Source organism: Sitophilus oryzae, unplaced genomic scaffold (genome assembly GCF_002938485.1).
Source record: "Sitophilus oryzae breed Bouriz unplaced genomic scaffold, Soryzae_2.0 scaffold_965_pilon_pilon, whole genome shotgun sequence".
Lineage (NCBI taxonomy): Eukaryota > Metazoa > Arthropoda > Insecta > Coleoptera > Curculionidae > Sitophilus > Sitophilus oryzae.
The window spans coordinates 398,765-425,510 of record NW_022147600.1 but is presented as its reverse complement, the minus strand read 5'-3'; the positions used below and the strand labels follow the sequence as shown (position 1 = coordinate 425,510).

Sequence of the window (26,746 nt, the reverse complement as noted above, 5' to 3'; positions counted from 1 at the left end):
TAAACATTTATATATGTTTATAATGTCAAAGAACAAAAAAATAAAAATAATATTGAAAAATATTTAGCTATAGTTTATAGTAAAATATCAATGACCTCTAAATAAATTCATTTCGATGTCATTAGTAAATATAGCAATAGCAAACATTAGACCAGTGTTTACAAGATCAAATTTGATTTTCAAAATATAATTCATTTACGGCGTAGAAAGCCTTGTCTAGTAAATAAGAGTTCAATGCTTTGCGAAATGAAAAAAATGATGTTATGGATTTGATTTCAAATGGCAGGTGATTGTGCATTTTTTTCGAGTTGTATAATATTGAACTTTTAACTAACTCTGAGCGTGAGGTAGGTAGATAAAGATCTTGCTTCGCGTTCCTAAGTGGATAAGTGTGAGATGGCCTTTCTTGAGAAGCTGATACATGTTTACGTATTAGGCAAGCGGATTCAAATATAAATAAGGAAGGAAGAGTAAATATTTTTAATTTTTTAAAAAAGTCCCGGCAATGAGTTTAAACATTTTTTTTTAAAAAAGTCCCGGCAATGCTGTTTAGTCCCAGTGAATATCGAACAGCTCTCTTCTGGAGCCTGAAAATGCGGTCAAATTGAGTCGCACAACACGTACCCCAAAATGGAAGGGCATACCTGAGGTGCGACTCAAAAAGTGCATAATAAACAGTTCTAGCCACTGACAAGTTAAGCTCCTTAGAAACAGACCTTAATGCAAAACAGGCAGAGCTCAATTTTTTCGACAAAGCTTCGATATGTATGTCCCATTTCAGAGAATTGTCCACAACAAGCCCTAAGAATTTTACGGATTTGACGACGTCAATGGTGGTGTTGTTAAGTACAAAAGTCTGCAACGAGTTTTTATACGACAAAGCTTTAGTTTTAGAAATGTTGAGACTCAGGAGGTTCGAATCGCATCAAGATTTAATGGTGATAAAGTCATTTGATACAATCCTATGAAGTGCCGTGATGTCCTTGTTGCTCCAAGTGAAGCTAGTGTCGTCCGCAAAAAGACATATTTTGCCACTGATGTTTATGTTAGCAATGTCGGTAATAAAAAGAAGAAACAAAATAGGGCCTAGTACTGAGCCTTGTGGTACTCCACATTCTATTGGCTTGCTAGAAGACAACGTGGTATCCACCTTCACAAGTTGACTTCTGTTGCTCAGATACGACTTAAACTATTCGAGAGATGATCCCCTGAACCCATAGTGCTGCAGTTTATTAATTAAGATCTTATGATTTACACAATCGAACCCCTTAGAAAAATCACAGAAAATTGTTGCTGTAGAATGATGGTTGTTTAGGCTGGAGTAAACTTTATTAAGGAGGGAAAACATAGCGTCATTTGTGGACTTGTTGCTTAGAAATCCAAATTGATATTCAGTAAGTATTTTGTACTTAAACAGAAAAGATACCAGCCTTCTTTTAACCAACCTTTCTATGATCTTAGATAGCGTTGGAAGGAGTGCAATTGGGCGATAGTTAGAAGCTTCATCTTTGTCTCCTCCTTTATGTAGAGGAATGATTATTGCCGTCTTAAGACATTTTGGAAAAATACCATTTTGGAACGACATGTTTATTAAAGAGGTGAAAAAATGAAGTCGAGCATTGCAGATCATGTGTGGTCCAAACGCCATAACATAAAACGGTCGGAAGCAAGGATTATCCACAAAGAACCCATTGGAAAAAGCGCAAGTTTAAAGAGACCGCATTCATTTCTACCAGTAACGTTATGTAAGCAAAATAAATAAAAACAATGGAAGTCCGAAATTCTTTGAGTTTTAATAATGATTGAAATAGCTGACAATACTGTCTTGGAGAATTTTAGGATATTAACTGGTCTGTTCGTCCTTTAACTGTAAAATGCGCGGATCGATGTTCTCCTTCCCTCTCTATCCTGTTCCTCTAGAGAAGCTTCTTGTAAACCATGACCAATAATTTATTTGGTTTGATCAACCCAGGACGTCGGAGACCTTCCTCTTGGTCGTTTGCCATTAACCTTTTCTTGGATAATGAGTTTTTCCCGTCCACCTGTTCATCTGGGAAAGTGCCCAGAAGAACAGTGTCTAATGGTGAGTCTCAACAACTACCTTAGAATTGAGACGTGGATACCATGTTCTGTATATGGAATTCTCAGCATTCTTCTGTAGACTCACATCTTGAATGCATCTATTTTTCTTCTGTTTGCAGTTTTCACGGTTATTAAGTCTTAGATGCATAAGTAACGATAGGAAAAATCAGTAATTTTAACATTTCTTTCCATATTTGAGTCATCTTCATTCTTGAGTTACGAGCTATAGCAATAGCTAGTAGTCAAACGTAGACTAGGAAGTCTACGTTTGATTTCTTCATCATAGTGTCCCTTGTTTATTCTGAAGTAAGTAAATTGGCAAGGTCCAACAAAATTGGCTAGACGATATCGTCCTATTGCTGCTAAAAGTCACCAACTAACATTTTTCCGAACAACCAAATTCAATCACTAACTATGTTTTGAAGCGGATAATCGATTGCAAAAGTCATTAACTACGATTTCTGGCTATTTATGTTTTATTTTAATACCGAATAGTCACTAACTATAACATCTTTATGCAATGCAATTCATCTTTAGACGCATTTTTCTCGGAAGTAATAAAAAGTAAGTTAGTGACTTTTGGCAGCAATGGGATGATATGAAGATTACAATATTTTCAAAAAAACTTATTTTTCTTTAAGATTTTACATACCGTCCAAAGAGCAGTTAAAATATGATGTTCAAAGAAAACCGATATTCAAATTAATAAGCAGAGATTAATAAGTACCTAATGGCTCTTAAATTATAAAGTCTATAATAAAGTCTTTATTATTATATAATCCAGATTATTCTTTTTATAAATATTCAAATCTTTTTCTAATCGAGTGAAAATAAGTACCATCTGACAGCGGTACTTTCGACGCTTGTGGAAAATTTGGCTTGCAGTTATTATTTTGCGCAAAACCTAAACGTCCCTTAAAAAAGAGCGAGTCAAAAATTACCCCATCTGAGGCCCACCTCCAGTTCTCCAATATTTATTAGAGATCTTTCTGATAGTATCTTTATTCTAATAGATATTTCCTATTCCTACTTTTCAAATTGTCATCCTATGTCGAACAATACATTTTGCTGAACAGTTTCCTAACTTTAGCAAAACCAGATGTTATCTTATGACAAGATAGTTTACATTTTATTAATTTTATCTCTGCATTATGTTATGTAAAAAATCGCCCAGTACTTTCAAAATTACAAAAGGATCCATATATTTCAAGCGAATCAGTGAATTTTTAATGAAAATGACACTAACTGTAACTATTTAAATAAAAACTCAACCAAACCAAACTTTACTTACTTTAATGTCAAAATATTTGATATTTTATCTAGTCCTTTCGACATTCCAGGACCAATTTTCCATGTCGTGTGGTGTGAAAAGTCCCAATGCCATAAAGAATCCGTCGTCTCGACTTATGAATATTTCATCGGGATACATTTTCCCAAATCTATTCTAAATAAACAATTGATTTTTCATCACTGTTAAACGTACACCGGAATAGTAAATAAAACATTCGCTTTTTCCATTTCTCAGAAAAGTATAAGACAAGAATTTCCACATTTCCTCTTTTATCCATTATACTAAATATTTAAAGCCGATCTCTTCACATGACAATTCGTTCCATTCTCCCCTAAATATACGTTTTTATTGCCTTACCCAGAGAAGAAAAAATAACGGAACATCAAATGGCGTGAGTCATTGAATCACGCAGCGAAAGTGTTCCGAAGAAAATTGAAAAATGATAATGAATGAGTTTTCCACAACCAACGGGGTGAAAGATGTATTTGTTTCTTTTTTTTAGTTCATATTAGCCCAAAGAGCAACTCGTGTTAGTATTTAATACAATTTATATAGGTAATGGACTTCATGATTATAATGCGGAAGTTTTAAATACAAATTGTGAATTCATTTCCCAATGGCGGATTAATTTCTGCAAAAAAATCGTTCTGATAGCCGGTTAACGGTTTTAATAGACATGCCTATGCCAGGGTGCAATGATTTAAATCAACTTGATTAAAATCAATATAATAATAATAAATGATTTAAATCAGCGGATTTTTTTTATTTTAATCTTGGATTTACATAAAAAAATCAACTTGTTTAAAAACTTATGATAAATCGAAAAATAACTGTAGAAGTTATAAAAATGCGTCTTAGAAAACTAAAAAAAATATTCCTGTAACAAATATACTACCCTATATCATTGATCAAATACAAAGTTACACTTGCTGTTGTAACGTTTAAATACATTAATAAATCGAAAAAAAATTGTAAAAGATATACAGGGTTGTTCACCACATACGACACGGAGTATTGTAGCTAAACGATTATATTTTTTCAAATTTCAAGTTTTGGGTTCGATGAAGGACTATTAGAGGTACAATTTAAAAATAATTTTACAAGATACAGAGTGTCCCAAATAAGTAAAAAATATCAAAGTTGTATTTTTTTAAATGGAACACCCTGTATATTATTACATTTTTAGTTTCTACGATTAAAATAGAGGTAAATTTGATTAAGGTTTATTATACTTAAACCTTACCGTTTTTGAAATATTTTCAATTTTGTGAAATTGCAGTAAAAATTTTAAGGCTTCATTTCTCCAAGGGTATCAAAGTTTTTAATACGAAACATTTACTGAAGTTTATTTATTGATCAGTTATTGTGTTGCAATAATAAAAATAATACTACCTTATACAGAGTGTCTAAAAATTTATTTTAAATAATTTCTAGTTTTAAACGCCAATAACTTCTTTAATTTAAATGGAACACCCTGTATGTTTTAGCAGAATCAGATGCACAATTTAATTGTCTATCAAACTGTATTATACCATTTTTATCTATCCCTTCAAGTTTTCGTAGAAAATGCATTTACTTATAATTTAGACCTCATTTATCAATATACCCATGGAATATTGACATTTTAGATTGTTTTTAAAGCAACAAATGTACAAAATGTACAGGCTAGTAATATTATCGTTTTTAGCAAAACGATAATATTACTAGCCCATTTGTATGCAAAAGGAAAACTATTTAAATCTTTATAAAAGAGTATACCATTAATTAAATACATATAACACCATTATTTCCGCCCATATACTAATAAATTACATACTTAATTGTATGTTCGTTAATAAATTATTCTAAATAAATGTGGATTTGAGTCAGAAATAAATATAATAATAAGTTATCAAAATTAAAGTCTCTGTGGTTATGAATAAGCATTTATTAAAAAATGAAATATCATTTTTAAGGTGTTACTTTTTATCACACTGTCTAATACCGATACAAAATTCAGTTTTTTAGTATTTGGAGCAATTATTATTAATCAACGCAAACAGTCAGTTAATGTAGTTTGAATACTGAATACTACATGTTATATTGATTGATTATTCAGATTTAACATCTATTTATGTTAACCTTTTATAACATTACGATCTTTGACCTGTAAGGGCAATCTTGGATATAGCTTTTAAACTTTTTCCCTTAACTATATATAAACAAAAAGGTTCATGAATCTTCGTAATAAGTCAATTGAAATTTAGATATTTAATATTCGAATAAAACCAAGACCGTCTCTAAAAGTATTCTTTTTATATTATAATTTGAAAAGACATAATTTGATTTTAAACAAGTTTCAAGATAGAGTTTCTTAAATATAATTCTTGTATATTAATGTACATAACTGCTGTGCCGAATAGGTACCGAATATTTCTAACAAGTAATAAATCTTATTTTTTTGGGTATTTGAATTGTTTCATTGGTTGATCCAGTTTCTCAAAATATTTAATAGCTATACTAATTTTAGTTTCCATTCAATTAATACACTGGTACAAATTTTCTTATTTCAGTTTATACTATCCTTTATAAAGTATCAGCATCTTTTTGAAATAAGTGGCGCCCTTTGTTATACAGTGTAAGGTATAGGTGGGTACCATTTTTTTAGTCAAGTGCAGAAGCAAAAGCTTGTTCCCACCGCCTCCGATATAAGAGTAGCCGTTCGCAATATTTTGACTTAAATTTTCAATAAAAGGAAAGTTTATGTCACAAAGAAAGTGGCGCCCAACGTGGGGTCCAAAGAAAGTGGCGTCTTAAAAAAACTTTAATTTTTACTATTGTCAACGATTATATTATCATAATCGTTGATAAAACAAATTAATTAGATAACATAGAACAAGTTAATTATTTTAACGTATTTTCTTGTGCATTTTAAAATGCATATTTTTAATGTATGAGTGTAAAATTCCCGCGCAATCCACCGCAATCGCATTCCTTTATATAGCACCCGAGACTGAAACTTTTCTAATGACATATTGTAATATGGAGATCGGCACTTAATGACGTCCTCCAAAATTGCACTTGGCTTTAATGAAAATCCGCGTATAAAATGATCGTCGAGATTACAAAAGAAAACGAAATTCCTCTCGCCGCTTGGTATTATAAGACAAGCCAATTTCGACACAAAGACATTTCCTATTAAAGTTTTTCTCTCATAATACTTGTATTTGTACTGGAGCTCTTTACAGAGATCGCGGCTTTGTCGCTCTGCCACCACACTCCTAATTGTGTTAGAGCTTTATTCCCTCGGAGACAAAAACACAACTTGTCATCTGTACCTTTTCAAAAGGTACAGACGAGAAATTTCGACACAATTTGTACCGACAAAATGAAAATTATAAATAGATTCGAGAGTTAGATTAAAATATTTAAAATGTTTATTCATTTATTCATTAACTACATTAATTATATTTCGCAGTCCATTTTACTAGTACAAATAAGTAGCAAAATAAGCGTTCGGCGTTTAACGTTTTAAGTAAAACTGACTAGGTATTTTTACACAAATGAAGAAGGAAATTAATAATAATTAATAAAGGATTATACTATATCCGTATTTTACACCGTAAAACACATTTTTAGACGACTTTTTTATTTTTAAGATTTTCATGGTCAAACATCAACAAAATATTCCTTATGTTTGGACTAATTTTTTTCGAAAATAATGACATAATTTAAAATTCCGTCACCATACGGAAATAGATTGAAGTTTTGTGATTACAGTGATATATAATTTATATGGTTTTGTAGCAAATTGCTCGCTATTTTATGGCAAATGCTGAAGCTCTGCAAACCTTAATCAAGCCTTAATCAAAGCACGTGTGTTTGGAACTTTGGGTGTGGCTTAACACGACAGGATAAGACACAGGCTAAGCCTAAGGCAGATTTCTAAGATATAATAATATCTATTTCCTTCGACCCCTGAAAGCGACCCGAACAGTACAGCGCAATATACTCTTCAGATATAATTGATAAGATGGTCTATAAAATGGTAACCATATTATATTGCTCATCATTTCTCATTTATTTTGTGTGAATGTGTATTCAACAATAATATAGACGGTCTAAAATAGTAACCACCAAAAAATTTGCAATAAGTGGTAATACCATACGATCGAAATAAAAATCGAAGTCAAAGACGGCTGGGGATTGGCAATCGATGATAATTTTGGGAAGGTCAAGCCCTTATCAAGAATTAGCTTTAATTAACTTTTTGACTACATATGTAAAGTAGAACTATAAAAACAATTAGTTCTGAAAAGGTGTTAGCTATTAGAGTCTACTTCACAAAATACTAAACCAATTATTTTCATCTATTCATTTCTTGAAAATGTTATTTGTCACTGAAACGAAAATCTAAAATATAAAGAAAATATATTTTATAAAATGCATCTAGAAGCTTTGGAATTCAAACGGAAGCCAGATTGTCAGTTGTGTTTCTTCCTTAGTGCCATACTCTACAGGGTGTTTCAAAAAACATGTGCATTCTCTCGTGGGGAGAGTATATTTATATTTGATTGGATTAAGAAAGTTATTCTATCTACTATGATTTTATGAATCCAAATGCATATAAAGGTTGAGTTTCCTACGATGTTCTCTATGGGTATCTCGGAAACTACTGGAGATAGAGAGTCAGTTAAATGGGCAAAGAATTGCAGTTTTATGGGGTCATAAATATGCGCCTTCCAGATTTTTGAAAAAGTTCATGGCTTATTAGATATTTCGAAAAAAACAAATTTTGGCTATTTTAAAGATTGTCCATAATTCCATTATAATGTATTTTAGACAAAAAGTTTTCAGATAAAAGTCGTAGATGATCACATCCCTAATGAGATTGTGTTTTCTAAAGCCTGTCATTTTTGATATATGACACAAACATATGTTTTTTTTAAATGGAAACCATAGTTGGCCATGACTTCATAACAAGCGCCATTTTTTAAGCTTTTCATATATTCGATATAAGCTATAATATGTTTCTTTTACAAAATTACTGAGTTATAGCCAATTCTTATCTTTCTTGGCTAATTTCACTTAGTTAGCCATGGAAACAAGTTCAATCGTCGTTGCTCTCAGAAATACGAAATTGTCACATTCAATCTTTGTAAATTAAAATAAACAAAAATTGTAAATAAGAGTTTTTCAAATGAAGAAAAGCGTGTAGGATTATTGGTCAACTTTTCTTGGCCATACAGTTTCGAGGATACGTTGACCGTTGACCTGTGAACGTTACTGACGTTATTTAGAGAAAGGTTTTCAAGACATGTTAGAAAAGTTAAATTTATTAATACTCACGCATTAATAGAGTGGTTCCAACATGACTTTCATTATGACACACCACCCCCCACACACACAAACAATGAAAGAAATGTTAAAAATTATTTATATCATAATTATGTAGACTCAGGGCTAGAAAGAGGTGGACCAATTGTATGGGTCTCCTCGGCCACTTGACCTATCCATTTTAGATTTTTTTTATGCGGTATGGTTAACAACAAGGTTTACAAAAGAACTTATGAATTGAGAGAGGCATTCGAAGAGGCGGAACAGGAGAAGTTTAATTAAGTCGACCGGTCGTTCTATGAGAATAGCTAGAAATTCAGTTTTAAAAAGATGCTTTTATGTACTCAAAACAATTTCGAATTTTTTGAAAATTTTCTAAAATAACTTATAGTGATATTATTTTTTTAAGTTTTAGTTTGTGTAATGCAAATTGTAAAGAGCCGTTTAATAATATATTTTGTCTTTTTATAAGTAATAAATCATAATAAAATTAAAACACCACTGAAAACCGTTCTCTAAAAAAACGTAAATAACTTTCACCGGTCAACGTATTCTCGAAACTGTATGGCCAAGAAAAGTTGAACTAATAATCCTACACGCTTTTCTTCATTTGAAAAATTTTTATTTACAATTTTTGTTTATTTTAATTTACAAAGATTGGATGTGACAATTTCACATTTCTGAGAGCAACGACGATTGAACTCGTTTCCATGGCTAACTAAGCGAAATTAGTCAAGAAAGATAAGAATTAGCTATAACTCAGTAACTTTGTGAAAGAAACATATTATAGCTTATATCGCTGAAAAGCTTAAAAAATGGCGCTTTTTATGAAGTCATGGCCAACTATGGTTTCCATTAAAAAAAAGCATATGTTTGTGTCATAAGTCAAAAATGACAGGCTTTAGAAAAAATCGGAAAACACAAACTCATTAGGAATGTGATTATCTACAACTTTTATCTGAACACTTTTTTCCCAAAATAGATTATAATGGAATTAGGGACAATTTTTAAAATAGCCAAAATTTGTTTTTTTCGAAATATCTAGTAAGCCATGAACTTTTTCAAAAATTTGAAAGGCGCATATTTGTTATCCCACAAAACTGCAATTCTTTCCCCATTTAACCGACTCTCTATCTCCAGTAGTTTCCGAGATGCCCATAGAGAACATCGTAGGAAACTCACCCTGTATAAATTTCCAGTTGTCATAAAAAATTGTAATAATAAAATTTATCAGTCAGATATATTATTTTCTAGATTATAACAAATTGGTAATTGTTTCAGGTGAAATATGCACCAAAAGTCAGCGTTTCAGTTCTCTCTGGAATGAGTTCTAACGGCCGCATTCCAGAAGGTAGCGAAGTGCGTCTCAGGTGTAAAGCGGACGCAAATCCGTCCGACGTCACGTATAAATGGTTTCTCAACGATGACCCCATCGTAGGTGACTTCAACACCGAATTGGTCCTGCACAACGTTTCGAGAAAAAATCATGACGCCATCGTCAAATGCGAAGTGCACAACGCGGTTGGAAAGAGCGAAGAGAGTCAGACGCTGGACATTAGCTGTAAGTACATAATATAAAAAAGAATAAAAAATATACATGTATATTGTTATTCGTCATATTACGATTGAACTTTTCGTATAAATTGACAGTTCTTAAAAATACGGTATTTCTACACTTACAATGTAGGAACATTATAATTATGATATTTTCCTTTCCTTTCTTAGACTATGTAGTTAAAACTAATAATCACACATAAAACTTACCTATCATCCAGTAGTTACCTACATCGGAATAGTATACAGGGTGGTCAGAACTGTGTTCCGGAAACTTCGGCAACATATTCTGCAGATAAAAATAAGTAAAAAAGTTTGTATAAATCTATATCCTAAAAGCTTAGTTTGGAGGATGTAGAAGTTTCATTTTTATTTCGATTTTTGTCAAACAGTTACTGAAGTAACGTCAATATTTGGATGAAAATTGGTGTCTGGGAATTTTTTGACATGAGAAATTTGATTTTGATGTCAATATGACTCCTACTTGTAGAGGGCGCCACCTCCATAATTTTTTAATTGGTTTGAAGAGGAATAACTTATCGTCTGTACCTGTATAAAACTACTGAAGAAAAAATATACATTTACGACGTTTTTTGCGTAAAAAGTCTCTTGATAAAGATCGCTACGAGTAATGGTTCTCGAGATATTTGGAATCGAAATTATCAATACATGTCATCATTGACATAAATTAAACATTATGTTGACTAAATAGTTATTAGACTGAAATCATATATTTGAAATGTTTTTGTACCAAAAGTTCAACAAAATCTGTTTTATCATTTTCTCGAAGGAAAATTTATGATTAATTTGAAAATATGAAAAGTTCCCAAATTTATCATTTCAGTCAAACACTATCTACTCAACATTTACGTTTAACAACGTTTATTTTTTGTCAATAATGATATGCATTGACAATTTATTTTATAAATATCTTGAGAACGGTTGCTCGTAGCGATTTTTACCAAGAGATATTTTTCACGTAAAAAATCTCAGTAATGTATATTTTTTCACTCAGTAGTTTTATACAGATACGGACAAAAAGTTATTACTCTTCAAAACAGTTAAAACACATTTAGGTTGTGCCCCCTACAAATAGGAGTCATATTGACATCAAAATCAAATTTCTCATGTCAAAAAAATCCAAGGCCCCAATTTTCATCTAAATATTGACGTTACTTCAGAAATTATTTGGAAAAAATCGAAATAAAAATGAAACCCTGTATTACACCCTGTATCTCCGAAACTCTGCATTTTATTATATGCAGAATATGCTGCCGAAGTTTCCGGAATACAGTTCGGACCATCCTGTAAATAAAATAATATTTTAGTCAATTTGATAGTCATAATTATATGATATTATAAGACGGATATACAGGGTGCGTTTCAAGAGTGGCGCACCCCCTATAGCTTTTTTATTTTTTCAGATAAAAAAAACCGAAAACGATTTAGTTAGTATAACGACATAAATTAGGATTGACTGTATTCAATTCTCTTCTGTCACTTTCTGTTTTAACGGAAATGATTACAACTTTTGATTTTTAAATGGCACCTTCGGTATTTTTTTACTTTATTTAATAGAAAATGACACTCTGAGTAGAATGACATAATATCATATGTCCACTTTTTCATGTCGACATTTTCGCTTAAAACAAAATTGTATTTTAAATTTCAATCTAGAGTGCCATGGCTGTGTTGAAAACACTAATTTTTAATCAAGGAGCCTTGGAAAAATATATTTGATCGTCTAATGTTTTTAGTGTCTCGTATTTTTCAATGTCTCAAGTTATGTGTCTCAATTTTTTCAAATGGAACGAGTATGGCTCATTCGCATATTTGGAAAAAGCATTTTTTTGCGGATAATTTGATACCAAACAGTTGGTATTTCGAGTCAAATTGTCGTTATCATCGCATGTTGCAATTTCAAATAAACGGTATTCAAAAATGTCAAAAGTTGATGTCATGATGTCATCCTATTCAGAGTGTCATTTTCTATCGAATAAAGTAACAAAATGCCGAGGGTGCCATTTAAAAATCAAAAGTTGTAGTCATTTCCGGTGAAACAGGAAGTGGCCGAAAACAATTGAATACGTCAATCAATCCCAATTTATGTCATACACTAACATACCAAATCGCGATTTTATATCTGAAGAAATACAAAAGTTATAGGGGGTGAGCCACTTTTGAGACGCACCCGGTATAGAGAGATCGCTCTTACAAAAGAGTTAGATGAAAATGTATCCAATAATAAGATTTGTTTTGGGGGGGGGGTTTTTACATTTTACGCCTATGTACAAGTTTTAATGATTGTATGACAATGAATTGAAAGCAGAATGAATGATTAGGCGGGATAATCACCGCGACCTTAAAGATCTATTGTGTCCCCCACTGCCCTTTCTTGAGTTATAGCTCATCATACAGTCTATAACTCATCATACTAACTATCTTCCTGTTGTAAGGGGGACATGGGTTCTCCTCTAACCACAGATATTCATCCTTCGAGTAGTGGGTATCTACCTTCTACAATGGTGTACACTCTTCCACGGTTAGAGTTTAGCCCTCCATGCCCTTCACAGTCGAGGAGCTTGTCTCCGTTTGAGGTACGCGTGAGGTGTAGGCTGGAGGATATGTCTCCATTTTCTCCACCTCTTTAACTTGGTATCACTTTAGACCTAATACCAGTGTTGTCCTGGATCTATAATAGAGGATATATTCCTCTTTCTCTATAGCCTCGTTGGATTTGAGGTCAATACAAGGGTTAATCGATCCACTTGCTACAGAGCCCTGCATGTAGAAGTAAGGGAGAGCGAGAATACAACGGGTTGCTCCCTGGTGCGCCAAGGTTAGGCTAGTCTTCTATCTAGCTACGCATCCCTTTAACCTGGTCCCTTCATCATAGGATTTACAATTTTGGAAAAATTGTTTAAACTTTTTTAAATACATTACTAATGCTTACTACAAGAAGTTATTGGGAAATGATTAATGACATTGCATTATATTTCACTAATTTTGTTTCTGGAGTTTTTATATTAATATGCAACGTGCTCTTCCTAATCTGACCTAATGCTGACCGCAACGAAGGGCTAGCATGACCAACTAATACCTGTCAACAGTCATTTGTCTCGTGGCCTACTCGATCGTACGGGCACGCCAGTGTCCGAAAATCTAACGAACTGTGTAACGCTAGGAAATTTCCACACGAACACGATTTGGGGAAAATAAATCACCTAATGATACGGGGTAATAATTAATGTAATTTCGGTTCACGACTTGTTTTTGTCCATTCTGTACAATAAGGACAAGGTATTGAATTAAAATAATTATTTTTTATTATTTACATAACTGAAAACAACAAGTTGAAGTCAACATAACATTACGTCAATAGTAACACCATCAAAAAAATCTTGATTGATTGTTGATTTATAAGTAATAATGAAAAGAATCTTTAAACCTCAACTGGGAGTGTTGATTTTTTTTACCGCTAGAGCGTTCTGGGATCCAATGGACCCCAATTTTTTTCAGTTAAAAATAAACGATGAAGAGATTTTATAAAAAGTTTGGTATTTTAACATTGTTTACAATATATTCAAACTTATGAATTAACAATTTCATTCATTTTCGATAAATTACTAAGGACGGGCACAAAAATAAAGTAAAACGCATTTTTAGAAATTTTTGACAACAGAAATATAAGTTGGTTAAGATACCCATATGGGAAACCCATGAGGTGGAGAGGCTGTTTCATGCAGCAGAAGATAGAGAACTCTTTCACGAAATAGTCATGGAGATCGCCAACGCCTGAAGACAGGCACGGCACCACCGCAAAAAGTAGAAGAAACCCATAGAAATTAAAAACATATATATTTTATGATTTTTTCGTATTATTGAAAGTACAAACAACCATAACAATACCCCAATAATAGCAGTATCCGGATTATTGCAGTGCCCGGTTTAGAGACTGCTCGACTTAGTAAAATTATACTGTATTTACATATCTGAAAACGTAATTATAATAAATTTGTATAATTAAACTTATTACTTATCAGTTCAGTGAATCAATCATCTGTGCAAACAGTCGTTTTTTATCCAATTTTATGTAAATTTGATTGTGATAAATGATCAAACAATTATTATTTCACTAAATTATATTAAATTATATCCCTGGGAACATTGCTTCAAAAGTAACACCACCTAAAATACACATGATTTTTAGGTCATAGCATAGCAATTTTTAAGATATTTCATCAAAATAGTTCACATAAAGATTTGAACTAGATTTGTTCTAATAACTTATAAGATTGACCTTTCTTTCAGCCATTAAATATTTATTATTATATTGATAATTAAATAATAATAAATTTTATCCCTTTTGACTGATGGTGGGATGTACAGGGTGGGTCAAATTCGACGCTTTTAAATGGAAACACCCTTTTCTATAGGAGATAGACGAAAACTTATATCGGTGTCTGGAGCTCAAATTTCATCAAAAACATTATGGTGGAAACCCCACATCAATATCTGTTACCGTTTCCGAGTTACGGGGTGTTTTTCAAAAATGTGCATTTTTAACAAATCGCTGTAACTTTTTTACTACGGAAAATTTTGTATTTCTATGAAAACATTTCCAAAGCACCTTTTTACGTAGAATTTAATGGTTTAAGTATAATTTTTTTAAAATTAATAATTTAAAAGTTATCAACAGAAAAATTGATTTTTTATTTGGGACACCCTCTATATTTTCATTTAACTGAAAAGAATTTAAAATTACCTTTCCAAAAATATAGCACACTTGATATTTTGTTACAATCCCCTTCGAAATACAGAATTTTTAAAAGTTCGCCACTTTTAACTAGTAGGCTTTGGACCCCTTATTGATGATATGCCCTTAATGGAACTCGAAAACATATTTTTCCAGCAAGACGACGCACCGCCTCTGAACGCTGAAGTTATCAGCAAATTTTTGCAGCCAATTTCAAGAATAATTGAATAGCTAACCACATGGATCTAATCCTATGGATATATTTGCGGAAGAATAAAGGTTCTTTATTCTTCCGTATAATCTAGACAAGAATTAGAAATACTTAACAGTTATGAAAGGGTATCTTTCACCCCTACTGAGTTAATGAATTCCGCGAGAAATGTTCAAAAACTGCCCCGTCTGTCCATAACAGAAGACGGTCGATATGTTGAACACCTGTAGCAAAATCTCATGTCTTGGTTTGCTATTTATTTTTATTGTTATTAAATATAGTTTAAATGTGTTGATGTTGGTTAAATATATTTTAAATTGTAATAAAATTCTGCATCTCTCATAGCAAATATTATTTTCGTTTTAATTGATGCTCACAGCTAGAATTTTTTTGCATTACGGCCGGTGTCGTTCAAAGCCTACTTATTTAAAGCGGGCGAATTTTTATATACTCTATATCTCGAAGAGGAATCGAGCAAAATATCAAGTGTGTTATATTTTTGGAAAGGTAATTTTAAATTCTATTCAATAAATTAAAAATATACAGGGTGTCCCATATAAAAATCAAATTTTCTGTTAATAATTCTTAAATTATTAACTTTAAAAAATTATACTTAAACCATTAAATTCTACGTAAAAGGTGCTTTGGAAATGTTTTAATAAAAATACAAAATTTTCCATAGCAAAAAGTTACAGCGATTTGTTAAAATGCATATTTTTGAAAAACACCCCGTAACTCCTAAACGGTAACACATATCGATATGCGGTTTTCACCATCATGTTTTTGACAAAAATTGAGCTCCAGACACCGATATTAGTTTTTGTCTATCTCCTCTAGGAAAGGGTGTTTCCATTTAAAAGCGTCGAATTTGACCCACCCCGTACACATATTTGATTCTCCTGATTTATTTTCAGTATACTACAATATTATATTTTTTAACAACCTGCAAATGATTTTGACTAGTCGTGCTAACACTGCTAAAGCGTCGTATAAACGTAAAGAGGGGTAATTTGGCTCTACTACAACTTCAACAATGATTTTCCCAAAAACTTGCGTGCGATTGTTAGCCCGTATTATATGTTGTTCGATAACCATGAATACAAATTACTGTTATGTAAATTCGTTAGGAAAATCTATTGTGGAAAATGTGAGCCTTGAGGTGTCAAGCCGAATATACCTACTGTTATAAAAAAATAATTGGATAGATTCGAAAAAATATAATTGGATGGAAAATTACATATGGCATTTAACGTTAAAGAAAAGTATTTATTATTTTCTTTAATAATAGTATTCAATCAAGATAAATTTGTGTTTTTATTAATAAGTAATGACTATTTAAATATCTATCATTACTACTTTAAGTAATTTAATATTACATCATTAGAATCAATAGCAATATATTTATATTCCAACAGATGGAACGATTGTCGATATTAAACTTATTCATTATAGTTACTTGTAAAGAATATGTTTTTTTGTAATAACTATTACAAATTATCTAGTTGTTGTCTGTGCATTAAAAGGGTGAATACAAAAATAATACATCAAAAAATTAGATAAATATCTATCTGTTGAAATGTCGAAATCCGTATAAACCGTCTTAAATATAAATAATGTTTTTTTTTTCCACAGCAATTTTTAAAATTGCCGTATATCTATCAAAAATAGTAGATAAAATAGTACTTTAACAGCGAGGATAGGTTAAAAACTTTATTTCTTCTCGCACGTTTTTTAATTGCTTCCATTTTTGAACATTTTTGTATTCCTTTTCATAAGTTATTCGGGATTTAAATGGAATAGTTTGGATATGGCGTTTGTCGCCTCAGCCCGAATATCTGTTGGTAATTTAATTATTTCGTTTTGAGCCATTTCTGGCTCCAATTCAAACAGCAATCGGCACGAAAGAGCATTAAAAATATTGACTCAAAACTGACAACTAGAGAGACAGCTTTATTTATTTGTCAAATTACATAGAAACCTACGCCAACCCAGCAAAATATGGTAGGCTATTAAGGTCGGCCAAAAAAAAAGATTTTTTAATTTCACTCAAAATGAGTTATTTGGGTCATCAATGACCTAAATACAAAATATTTTTTTGGTGTCTCTCTGGACAGACAGACAGACACCATATGTCTGTCCGTCTGTCTGTCTGTCTGTCTGTCTGTCTGTCCGTCTGTCCGTCTGTCCGTCTGTCCGTCTGTCTGTTTGTCTGTCCGTCTGTCTGTCTGTCCGTCTGTCTGTCTGTCCATCTCTCTGTCCGTCTGTCTGTCCGTCTGTAACACGATAACTCAAAAACCGCTAAACCGATTTTAACCAAATTTGGCACAAAAATACTGTGGCACCCGAGAATCTGGCCATTAGTTTTTGGTGGGGGTGGGTTGTTGGTAGGGGGTATGGGAGGAGGTTAAAAATTTTAAAAAATCGTAGCTCCAAAATTACAGTAGCTAGCGAAAAGCGGTTTTCAATTTAAGATTAGGAATAATATTTGCAATAAAATTTGTAATAACATTAAAATCAGTCAAAGTCGCAGTTTTTGAGATAAAAAAAATTGGAAAAATTCCCTTACTTTGAAACTAAAAGAACTGCCTACCAACTTTTTATTAACATATTTTAGTATGGGCGGCTATACGTGCGTCCCGTCGCCATTTTTTTCTAAACGTAATAAATTCTTTGAAATAATAATTTCTGAATGTTTTTTAAAACGTAACTCGCTATGAAAAAAATAGTGTTTTATACACGACAATAAAATTGCATTATCGTCTTCCGCAATTAATTAATTAATAATTAATTAATCTTTTCGGTCGACAATAAAATACCATTTTATCATCTTGTATAAAAAATAACTATTAGTTTTCAAAATATATGAACGTTAAAAATTTAAAACAATCGAATTTAATCGGCTGAATTTTTTTTTCGAAAAAACATTTTTTTTTATTGTCAATACTTTTTTGATAAATTGATCTCTTTAGTTTTACTTGTATATTGAACGGTTTTCGAGAAAAAAAAGCCCATCTTGATATCCATGTGCTCGTTTTCTATGGATTTTGAGATATGCAATGTAGTTCACATTTAATTCTTTATCTCGAAAGGAACATTTATTCATAATTTTTCATTATTCGATTTACACTTTCTCATTACAAGACATGCATAATTGTTTTTTACGCATATTACTATTTGCAAACAAAACCAAACCAAAAACAAATGAATATTGTCAATATAGATATAGAAAAGATATTGTAGATATAGAAAAAATCCTCCCAGAATCGCAAACGGGTTTTCGCACCAACCGCGGTACCGTCGATTCCATATTCTCCATCCGGCAACTACAGGAAAAAGTAAAAGAGCAGCAGTCTAAACTTTACGTTGCATTTATCGATCTAACAAAAGTCTTCGACTCTGTGAACAGAGATGCACTTTGGACAATTATGAAAAAGATCGGAGTACCCATCAAATTTCTTACAGTGTGTAAAAGCCTCAATAACAACAACAAATCAAGAGTGTCATATCATGGATCACTGAGCGATCCCTTCCTAACAAACACAGGCGTTAGGCAGGGATGTGTCTTAACGCCTCTCCTATTCAATATATTCATGGCAGCGCTCTCCATTATAGTGGACAGCAAACTGCAGGAGAGAGGTTTGGGCATTAGATACAGATACGACGGCGGTCTGTTCAACATAAAAAGACTCAAGGCAAAAACACGTACAAAATTCATCACAGAACTGCAATACGCTGATGACTGGGCTCTAGTTGCAAATACGTTACAGCAATTGCCAGAAATTTTGAACACATACATGAGCATACGAGGTCTTGGGACTTAAGCTGAACATCGATAAAACCAAAATCATGTGCACTCCCCCGGAAGATCACAACAATGCTATAAAAGTCGGAGATGAACTTTTGGAATATGTAGCGGAATTTAATTACGTCGGCAGTTTGTTTTCGGAAAAGGCCAATATCGACTCTGAAATTCAGCACAAAATTAGCAGCGCCTCAAGAGCATTCTGGAAATTAAAACAGAGTTTTCTACAATCATGACTTGAGCACAAAAACGAAACTTGCGGTGTACCGAGCGATAATAATTCCCACCATGTTATATGGAAGCGAAACCTGGGTGTCGTACCGCCGACACATGAACGCATTAAACAAGTTGCAGCAGAGACATCTCAGACAACTCTTAAGAATAAAATGGTTCCATCACGTCTCAAACGTATCGGTCCTCTCTAAACAGTCCTTGCTAAAGCTAACTGCGAGAGTATTGAGGTCATGATTACAAAGTCCCGCTTAAGATGGACTGGTCACGTATGCAGAATGCAAGAAAACCGCATACCAAAATCTCTGCTTTACGGTGAGCTTGTAGACGATAAGAGGAGGCCGGGTGGACAACTCAAAAGGTTCAAGGATATTTTCCACGAAAACTTAAATGGAATTAACAAGCGGAATGAGTGGGAAGAGGCAGCTCACAATAGAACGGAATGGAGAAGAATTGTAAAGTCAGTTAAGATCGACAACCAAAAAGTAAAGAGGCAACAAAGCAATGAGATTTTTGAATGTCCGGAGTGCGGTAGACAGATAACATCACGTATCGGTCTTTTCAGTCACAGAAAAGCTCATGAAAGAAAACGCCTTGCGTCAGCGAGTAATGGCGGTATGTATGTATGTAAAAAAATTGATCTCTTGAGTTTTACTTGTATATTGAAAGGTTTTCGAGAAAAAGAAGCCCATCTTGATATTCATGTGCCCGTTTTCTATGGATTTTGAGATATGCAATGTAGTTGATTTAATTCATCTCGAAAGGAACATTTATTCATAATTTTTTATTATTCGATTTACACTTTCTCTTTACAAGACACGCATAATTGTTTTTTACGCATATTACAATTTGCAAACAAAACCAAACCAAAAACAAATGAATATTGTCAATAAATCCTAATTTATGTCATATACTAACATACCAAATATCGTTTTTTTTTATCTGAAAAAATAAAAAAGTTATAAGGGTGAGCCACTCTGGAGACGTACCCGGTATGTTTCTAATTTCCCTCAATAATTATCTTACTTTGCCTAATAACTGAAGATAACTCGCTTACAATGAAACAGTCATTATGAATAGCATTACCCGATGTACTCCAAGCAACCTGCCTAAATATAGACATACCTGAGCTGAAATTGACCCATATTAATTCCATGTTCAATTCTGTTTCAGATGGACCACAATTTCGAACTAAACCACGATCTATGCAAGCGGACTTAGGTAAGTACACGCTTTTGCGTTTCCGTAATATACCACTTTTCGAAGACAATAAATTATACATGTTCGATGTACCTTCCCGGTAGTTATTTATTCAATAGCCACGGAGAATCATCTAACTGAATTACATACTTAGTTCTTTTATGAATTCGAAATGGATGCCCTTTGTAGTGGTGCACCCTATTTCTTTGTTTCAACATTTTTCTGTCGCATATTCACATTTGTCTATTTAATATTTTATCGGTTGGAAAATGTATCCATTTAATGTTACTGGAATAACGAAAAATTTATAATTTTGGGAAGTTATTTTGAAAACCTATAGATTAATCTAAATTTTTGTGGGGTCATAGATGTGCAATCTGCAAATTGACTACATCTCTGTATCCAGTTTTTAAAAGAAATTATGGAAGAAACTGTACACCACATTCTTAAAAAAGAAAATGGTATAGTTACTTGTATTAAATTCAAAATACCCTATATTTAAGCAAAAGTTAAATATATGTATATGTAGATTTTCCTTCCTTGAAATCTGGAAGATTTATTTTCTATTTTTTTTTATTCATACTCATTCTAAAAAAATTCTACTATTGCAGAAAATTAAGAAACATTTTTTTAATTTTTACATAAAATATACATTGTACAGGGTGGTTCAAATTGGGCGCTTTTAAAGGGAAACAACTTTTTCTATAAGAGATAGACGAATACTAATATCGGTATCTGTAGCTCAATTTTTATCAAAAGCATGATGGTAAAACCGTACATATATCTGATACCGTTTCTGAGTTACGGGGTGTTTTTCAAAAATGTGCATTTTTAACAAATCGCTGTAACTTATTTCCTTCTTCTTTCTTTTAACATTTCCACAGCTCCGTAGAATTTGATGGTTTAAGTATAGTTTTTTTTAATTAATAATTTAAGAGTTATCACAGAAAAATTGATTTTTTATTCGGGACACCGTGTATATTTTTAATTAACTGAACAGGACATAAAATTACATTTCCAAAAATATAGCACACTTCATATTTTGTTATAGTCTCCTTCGAAATACAGAATTTTTAAAAGTTCGCCACATTTAACTATTAGGCTTAGTACCCCTTATTGATGATCTACCCCTAACAGAACTCGAAAACATATTTTTCCAGCAAGACGAGGCACCGCCTCAGAACGCTAAAGTTATCAGCAAATTTGTGCAGCCAATTTCTAGAATAATTTAATAGCTATCGAAAAATTCCCAGCCGTTGGCTGTCGAGGCGCCTATGGATTTTTATCTGTGCGGAAGAATAAAGGTTATTATTTTCAAATTGTCCGTATAATCTAGACAAGAATTAGAAGTACTTAGCGGTTATGCGAGGGTATCTTTCATCCCACTAGGTTAATGAATTCCCTGCGAATTTTTAAAAATTTTATATCTCCAGGAATCGAGCAAAATATCAAATATGCTATATATATGGAAAGGTAATTTTAAATTCTTGTCAATGAATTAAAATATACAGGGTGTCCCATATAAAAAATCAAATTTTCTCTTGATAATTCTTAAATTATTAATTTTATAAAAATTATACTTAAACCATGAAAATCTACGTAAAAAGATACAAAAAATACAAACTATTCTATAGCAAATAAAGTTACAGCATTTGTTAAAAATGCACATTTTTTAAAACACCCCGTAACGTAATTCGTGATTATTTGGTTCAATAAATTTCATAATATGTATATTTTACATTTGGATTTTTTTTTATACGGCATGTCATAGTTAACTGGATACTATCGTGATATTTTCTGATAAATTACATTTATAAACGATTTATTTCAAAAATGTTTTGTCGCTTCTTTTGATTAATTTTAATTTCACTACTTTGAAGTGGGTTTGAAAATAAAAAAAAGTTCGTAATTGATCTTTTTCATGCGTATACATTTTACATTTTCACCGCAAGTAGCATTTTCTGTATTATATGATTATAAATCTATTTTTATATCCATTTTAACACGGGATAACATGAATTGACTTAAGATGTTTTTTCTCGTTTAATTAATATTAAACATTTCTCAATGATTATTTCAGATTCCACTGTCACACTTACGTGCGACGTCGATGGCAACCCTTTTCCAGATATCACGTGGTATCACGAAGACAAAAAGAAGGTGGTCAGCACCAGTCCGAATTTAACTTTAAAGGTGGAACATAGTACTGCTGGCCGGTACTACTGTAAAGCACACGTTTCCGGTTTTCAAGATATCGGTGCCGAGGCAGCCATTTATTTAAAAGGTACAAAAATTCATCTTAAATAAGTTCGGTAATAATATTTAATACATGTTTCTTCTATGCATCAAATTATTGCAACTTATAGTATTAAATTAATAAATACTTAGTGTACATATCTTATTTTCTCATTGCTATTCACCTTATTAAATTTTGTAGCGACATCTTAAACTTTTTTTATTATCAAGGCAAAACTAACATTATTTTCCGAAGCTAAAGTGGAATACACTGAAAAGTGATTTAGTCAAGTAATTATAAAAATTATTTAAAATTAATGAGGCAAGACATTGAACGAAGAGAGTTTAAAGAAGCTGCATATATGAACATCAGTTGGAAACTCTTCAGTCACAAACAGCATAGAAATTTTCAACCTTTGGTCTCCTCTTAAAGCAGGAGAAAATCAATCCAACTAAATTAGGGACTCGCCATTTTTAACAGGCACGAATGACTAAGTCACGTTTAAGTTTTCACACCTTAGTATTTAACAAAGTAGCTTAGGAGAATGTTGTTACTTTTAGCTTTATAACCATTATAAATTCACCTGTTGGAAACATCATGTCACAGTCTAAAGCTGTGTGTTTTATCATAATTTTATAAAGTAAATTTACAGCCTATTTCAAAAATAACACGTCTATCTATTTAGCATTCTTCGGTCCATCGTTGGACATATGTCTCTCCCAATCTCTCCCACTCTTCTCTGTCTCTCGCAATGTTCATCCATCTAGTAGACACTAATTGCAGGCGCGTGTTTCCTCAAATCATCCGCCTTTCTGTGAGGTCTTCCTCTACTTTTTTTTATTTTTCCAGGACCTCCAGTGCATTTGTTCTATCGATCGTCCCTTTGTCTGATATTGTCACCCGCAAACTTCCATTTTAACTTTGCTACTACTCTTCTAACAATCCTTACTCTTGTTTTATTTTTGATTCATTCATTCCTTTTTCTATCTGCCAGTCTTACATGTAGCATTTGCCTTTCCATTGATCTTTGTGCTTTTGTGACCTTATCTATGTTTGATTTTGTAACTGTCCAGGTCTGGGATCCATAACTGAATACAGGGGGAGTGTACATTGATTATATACTCTGATTTTGAGGTGTTGTGGATAATTTTTGTTTTTTAATATGTAGCTTTAGTTTATCGAATGCTGCCCAGGTGCCCAGGCAAATCTTATCCGTTTCTTTATTTCAGCTGTTTTCTATTGTTTATTGCTCTGTTTTCTATTTTTAGTTTAATAATAATTTGTCCCAGATATATTATATATATATATATATATATATATATATATATATATATATATATATATATATATATATATATATATATATATATATATATATATATATATATATATATATATATATATATATATATGTTCCCGTCTCCCTTCTTGGGACATAGGGCTTCTAAGAGATGTTTCCATCTGATCCTATTCTGAGCTGTCTGTTTGATCTCTCCCCATGTTTTCCCGACCTCTTGGGCTTCAGAGGTTACTGTTCTTCTCCAGGTATTCCTTGGTCTTCCCCTGGCACGTCTCCCTGTGGATTCCATTCAAGTGCCTGTCTAGCGATATCTCTGTGGGGTCTGCGCAAAATGTGCCCAATCCAGCCCCACTTTCTTTTCTTAATTTCGATATCTATTCGATTTTGTGATGTTCTTCTCAACAGTTCTTCGTTGTTAATTTGATTGGGCAAGAAAATTCTCAATATTCTTCGAAGACACTTGTTAACAAACACCTGTAGGCGATCCATGAGACCACGCGTAACCTTCCATGTTTCGCATCCATAAAGCAAAATAGATTGACATTGCTATTGAAGAGCTGGACTTTAGTTTTTTTGCTATATATAGAGGAGTTCCACACAGGTGTAAGCATGCCAAAAGCTCTTTGTGCCTTCAAAATCCTTTCCTCTATATCTTTCTCTGTGCCCCCATCGCTGTGAACCATACTTCCCAGGTACTGAAATTCATCAACTCTTTCGATGGCTCGGTTGGAGAGGTATAGATCTTGGTTGTTGGGAGTATTTGACCTCATTTCTTTGGTTTTCGCCACGTTGATTTGAAGACCGACATTATTAGCTTCCTCTTGGAGTCTAAGAAGTTTTTGAGACATATCCGAATGTGAATGGGAAAAGATGCATAGATCGTCTGCGTAATCCAGGTCTTCTAGCCTGCTTAAGAGTCCCCATTGTATCCCTAGTGGTTCTTTAAATGCTCTATTTAGTGCTACATCCAGAACGATGTTAAAGAGTAGCGGCGAAAGTATATAGCCCTGTTTTACACCTACTGCAATAGAAATTTTCTCCCCCACTTAACCTTTATGTAATACACAGCTTGTAGCATCATGATAAAGCATTTTAATCATGCGGATTATTTTTTCGGGTATTCCTTTTTCTCTCAAAGCTTTCCAGATAGCTATGTGTTTTGTAGTATCGAATGCTCTTTGAAAATCCACGAACACCATGTATAATGGCGATCTGAACTCTTGAGATTGCTCTATTATTATTCTGAGAGTATTAATTAGGTCGATACATGATCTTTGAGGCCTAAAGCCTGCTTATTCTTTTCTCAAAGTCGGTTCAAGGGCATCTGATATTCTTTTTTGGATGACTATAGCAATTATCTTGTTAATGGTGTTAAGTAAGGTAATGCCTCGCCAGTTCTTACACTGGGATAATGTCCCAGATATATTAACTTGGTCTAAATATTGGTCAAGTGCGAGTCGGACTCGCGCACGAAAAGTTCCGTACCATTCATTATCTATACGTAGTGTTGTGCCACTTGAAAATTTCAAATGAAATTTTCATGTCGGCAACTTTTCCAATGTGAAATTTTCATATTTTAAAAAAGTGAAATTTCATTGAAATTTCAAGTGAAAGTTTCAATTCGAATTTTTCAGCATAGAGGTTAAATTTTCAGAAATGTATCGTGAAATTTCAACTTACAGGTGAAATTTCAAGTGTAATTTTCATAAACCTCGCGAACTCCTTTATCGTGTTCGTATGTCGACCGTATCCAAGGTTATTAAAAGGTAAGGTTGTCTCGTAACTCGATCCGCCATTATCGAAAACGTCATCCACTACGTCATAGGAATGATACCGTTCATAGATAAAGGGATAAAAACTGCCCACAGTCCGAGAGTGCATTTCCGAATCGATATTCATTGTGTACTTTATTGTTTAGAGTGTATGGCGTCAATAGTTTTCAGTTGTTTGATGTGTGTTTTCTTTATTGTATTGTCCATTTATCTCTCTTTGTCGGTTGCATTTTATTTTCTATTCCTTTTATCTATGATTTTATACGTTCTATCTACGTCACAAGGATGCTATTCCGCTTCGCTCTTATTGGTCTAAAAGTTACGAGACAACCTTACCTTTTAATAACCTTGGACCGTATCGACGTAAGTATCGATCGTTGATTTGCTCGATTTACTTGCGCATGTGAAGAGGACCGGCGCGCGGCGCTTGACATTGACAAATGAAAAACCGCAGTAGATGTAGATAGATAGAGGTTATGATTTTCGTTGAAAATGTTGATGTACTATTAGATTTGTTATTTTTGTGCATTTTTTGTGTTTCACACTTCATAAAGTTTATTCTGTGACCTGTTTACTTACCTGTGACCTGTGTTCTGTGTTGATTCCAATTTTTAAAGAAATAATGGTTAAGCCCAAAAATAGTATTTGGAAATATTTCTCTAATGATCAAAATAATACCAAAAAAGTAAAGTGCATTATTTGTAACGAAATTCATTATAAAAATGCAATTCGTTAATAAAAAAAACATTTTTGTAATTTTAAAAAGCGCCTATGGATTTTTATCTGTGCGGAAGAATAAAGGTTATTATTTTCAAATTGCCCGTATAATCTAGACAAGAATTAGAAGTACTTAGCGGTTATGCGAGGGTATCTTTCATCCCACTGGGTTATGAATTCCCTGCGAATTTTTGAAAATTTTATATCTCGAGGAATCGAGCAAAATATCAAATATGCTATATATTTGGAAAGGTAATTTTAAATTCTTGTCAATGAAT

At 32.6% G+C, this 26,746-nt stretch overlaps 1 protein-coding gene across 3 annotated transcripts in view; it reads left to right on the top strand.

Annotated features, from left to right (window-relative positions):
• The window catches only part of LOC115891076 (irregular chiasm C-roughest protein-like), a 549,766-nt gene that overhangs the window by 495,505 nt on the left and 27,515 nt on the right, over positions 1-26,746 (top strand). For all 3 annotated transcript variants that reach the window (XM_030911476.1, XM_030911478.1, XM_030911475.1), the window contains 3 exons: positions 9,971-10,250; positions 20,417-20,464; positions 22,524-22,727. In XM_030911476.1, the coding sequence (XP_030767336.1) occupies positions 9,971-10,250; positions 20,417-20,464; positions 22,524-22,727 (532 nt within the window). The remainder of the gene's footprint in view (positions 1-9,970; positions 10,251-20,416; positions 20,465-22,523; positions 22,728-26,746) is intronic.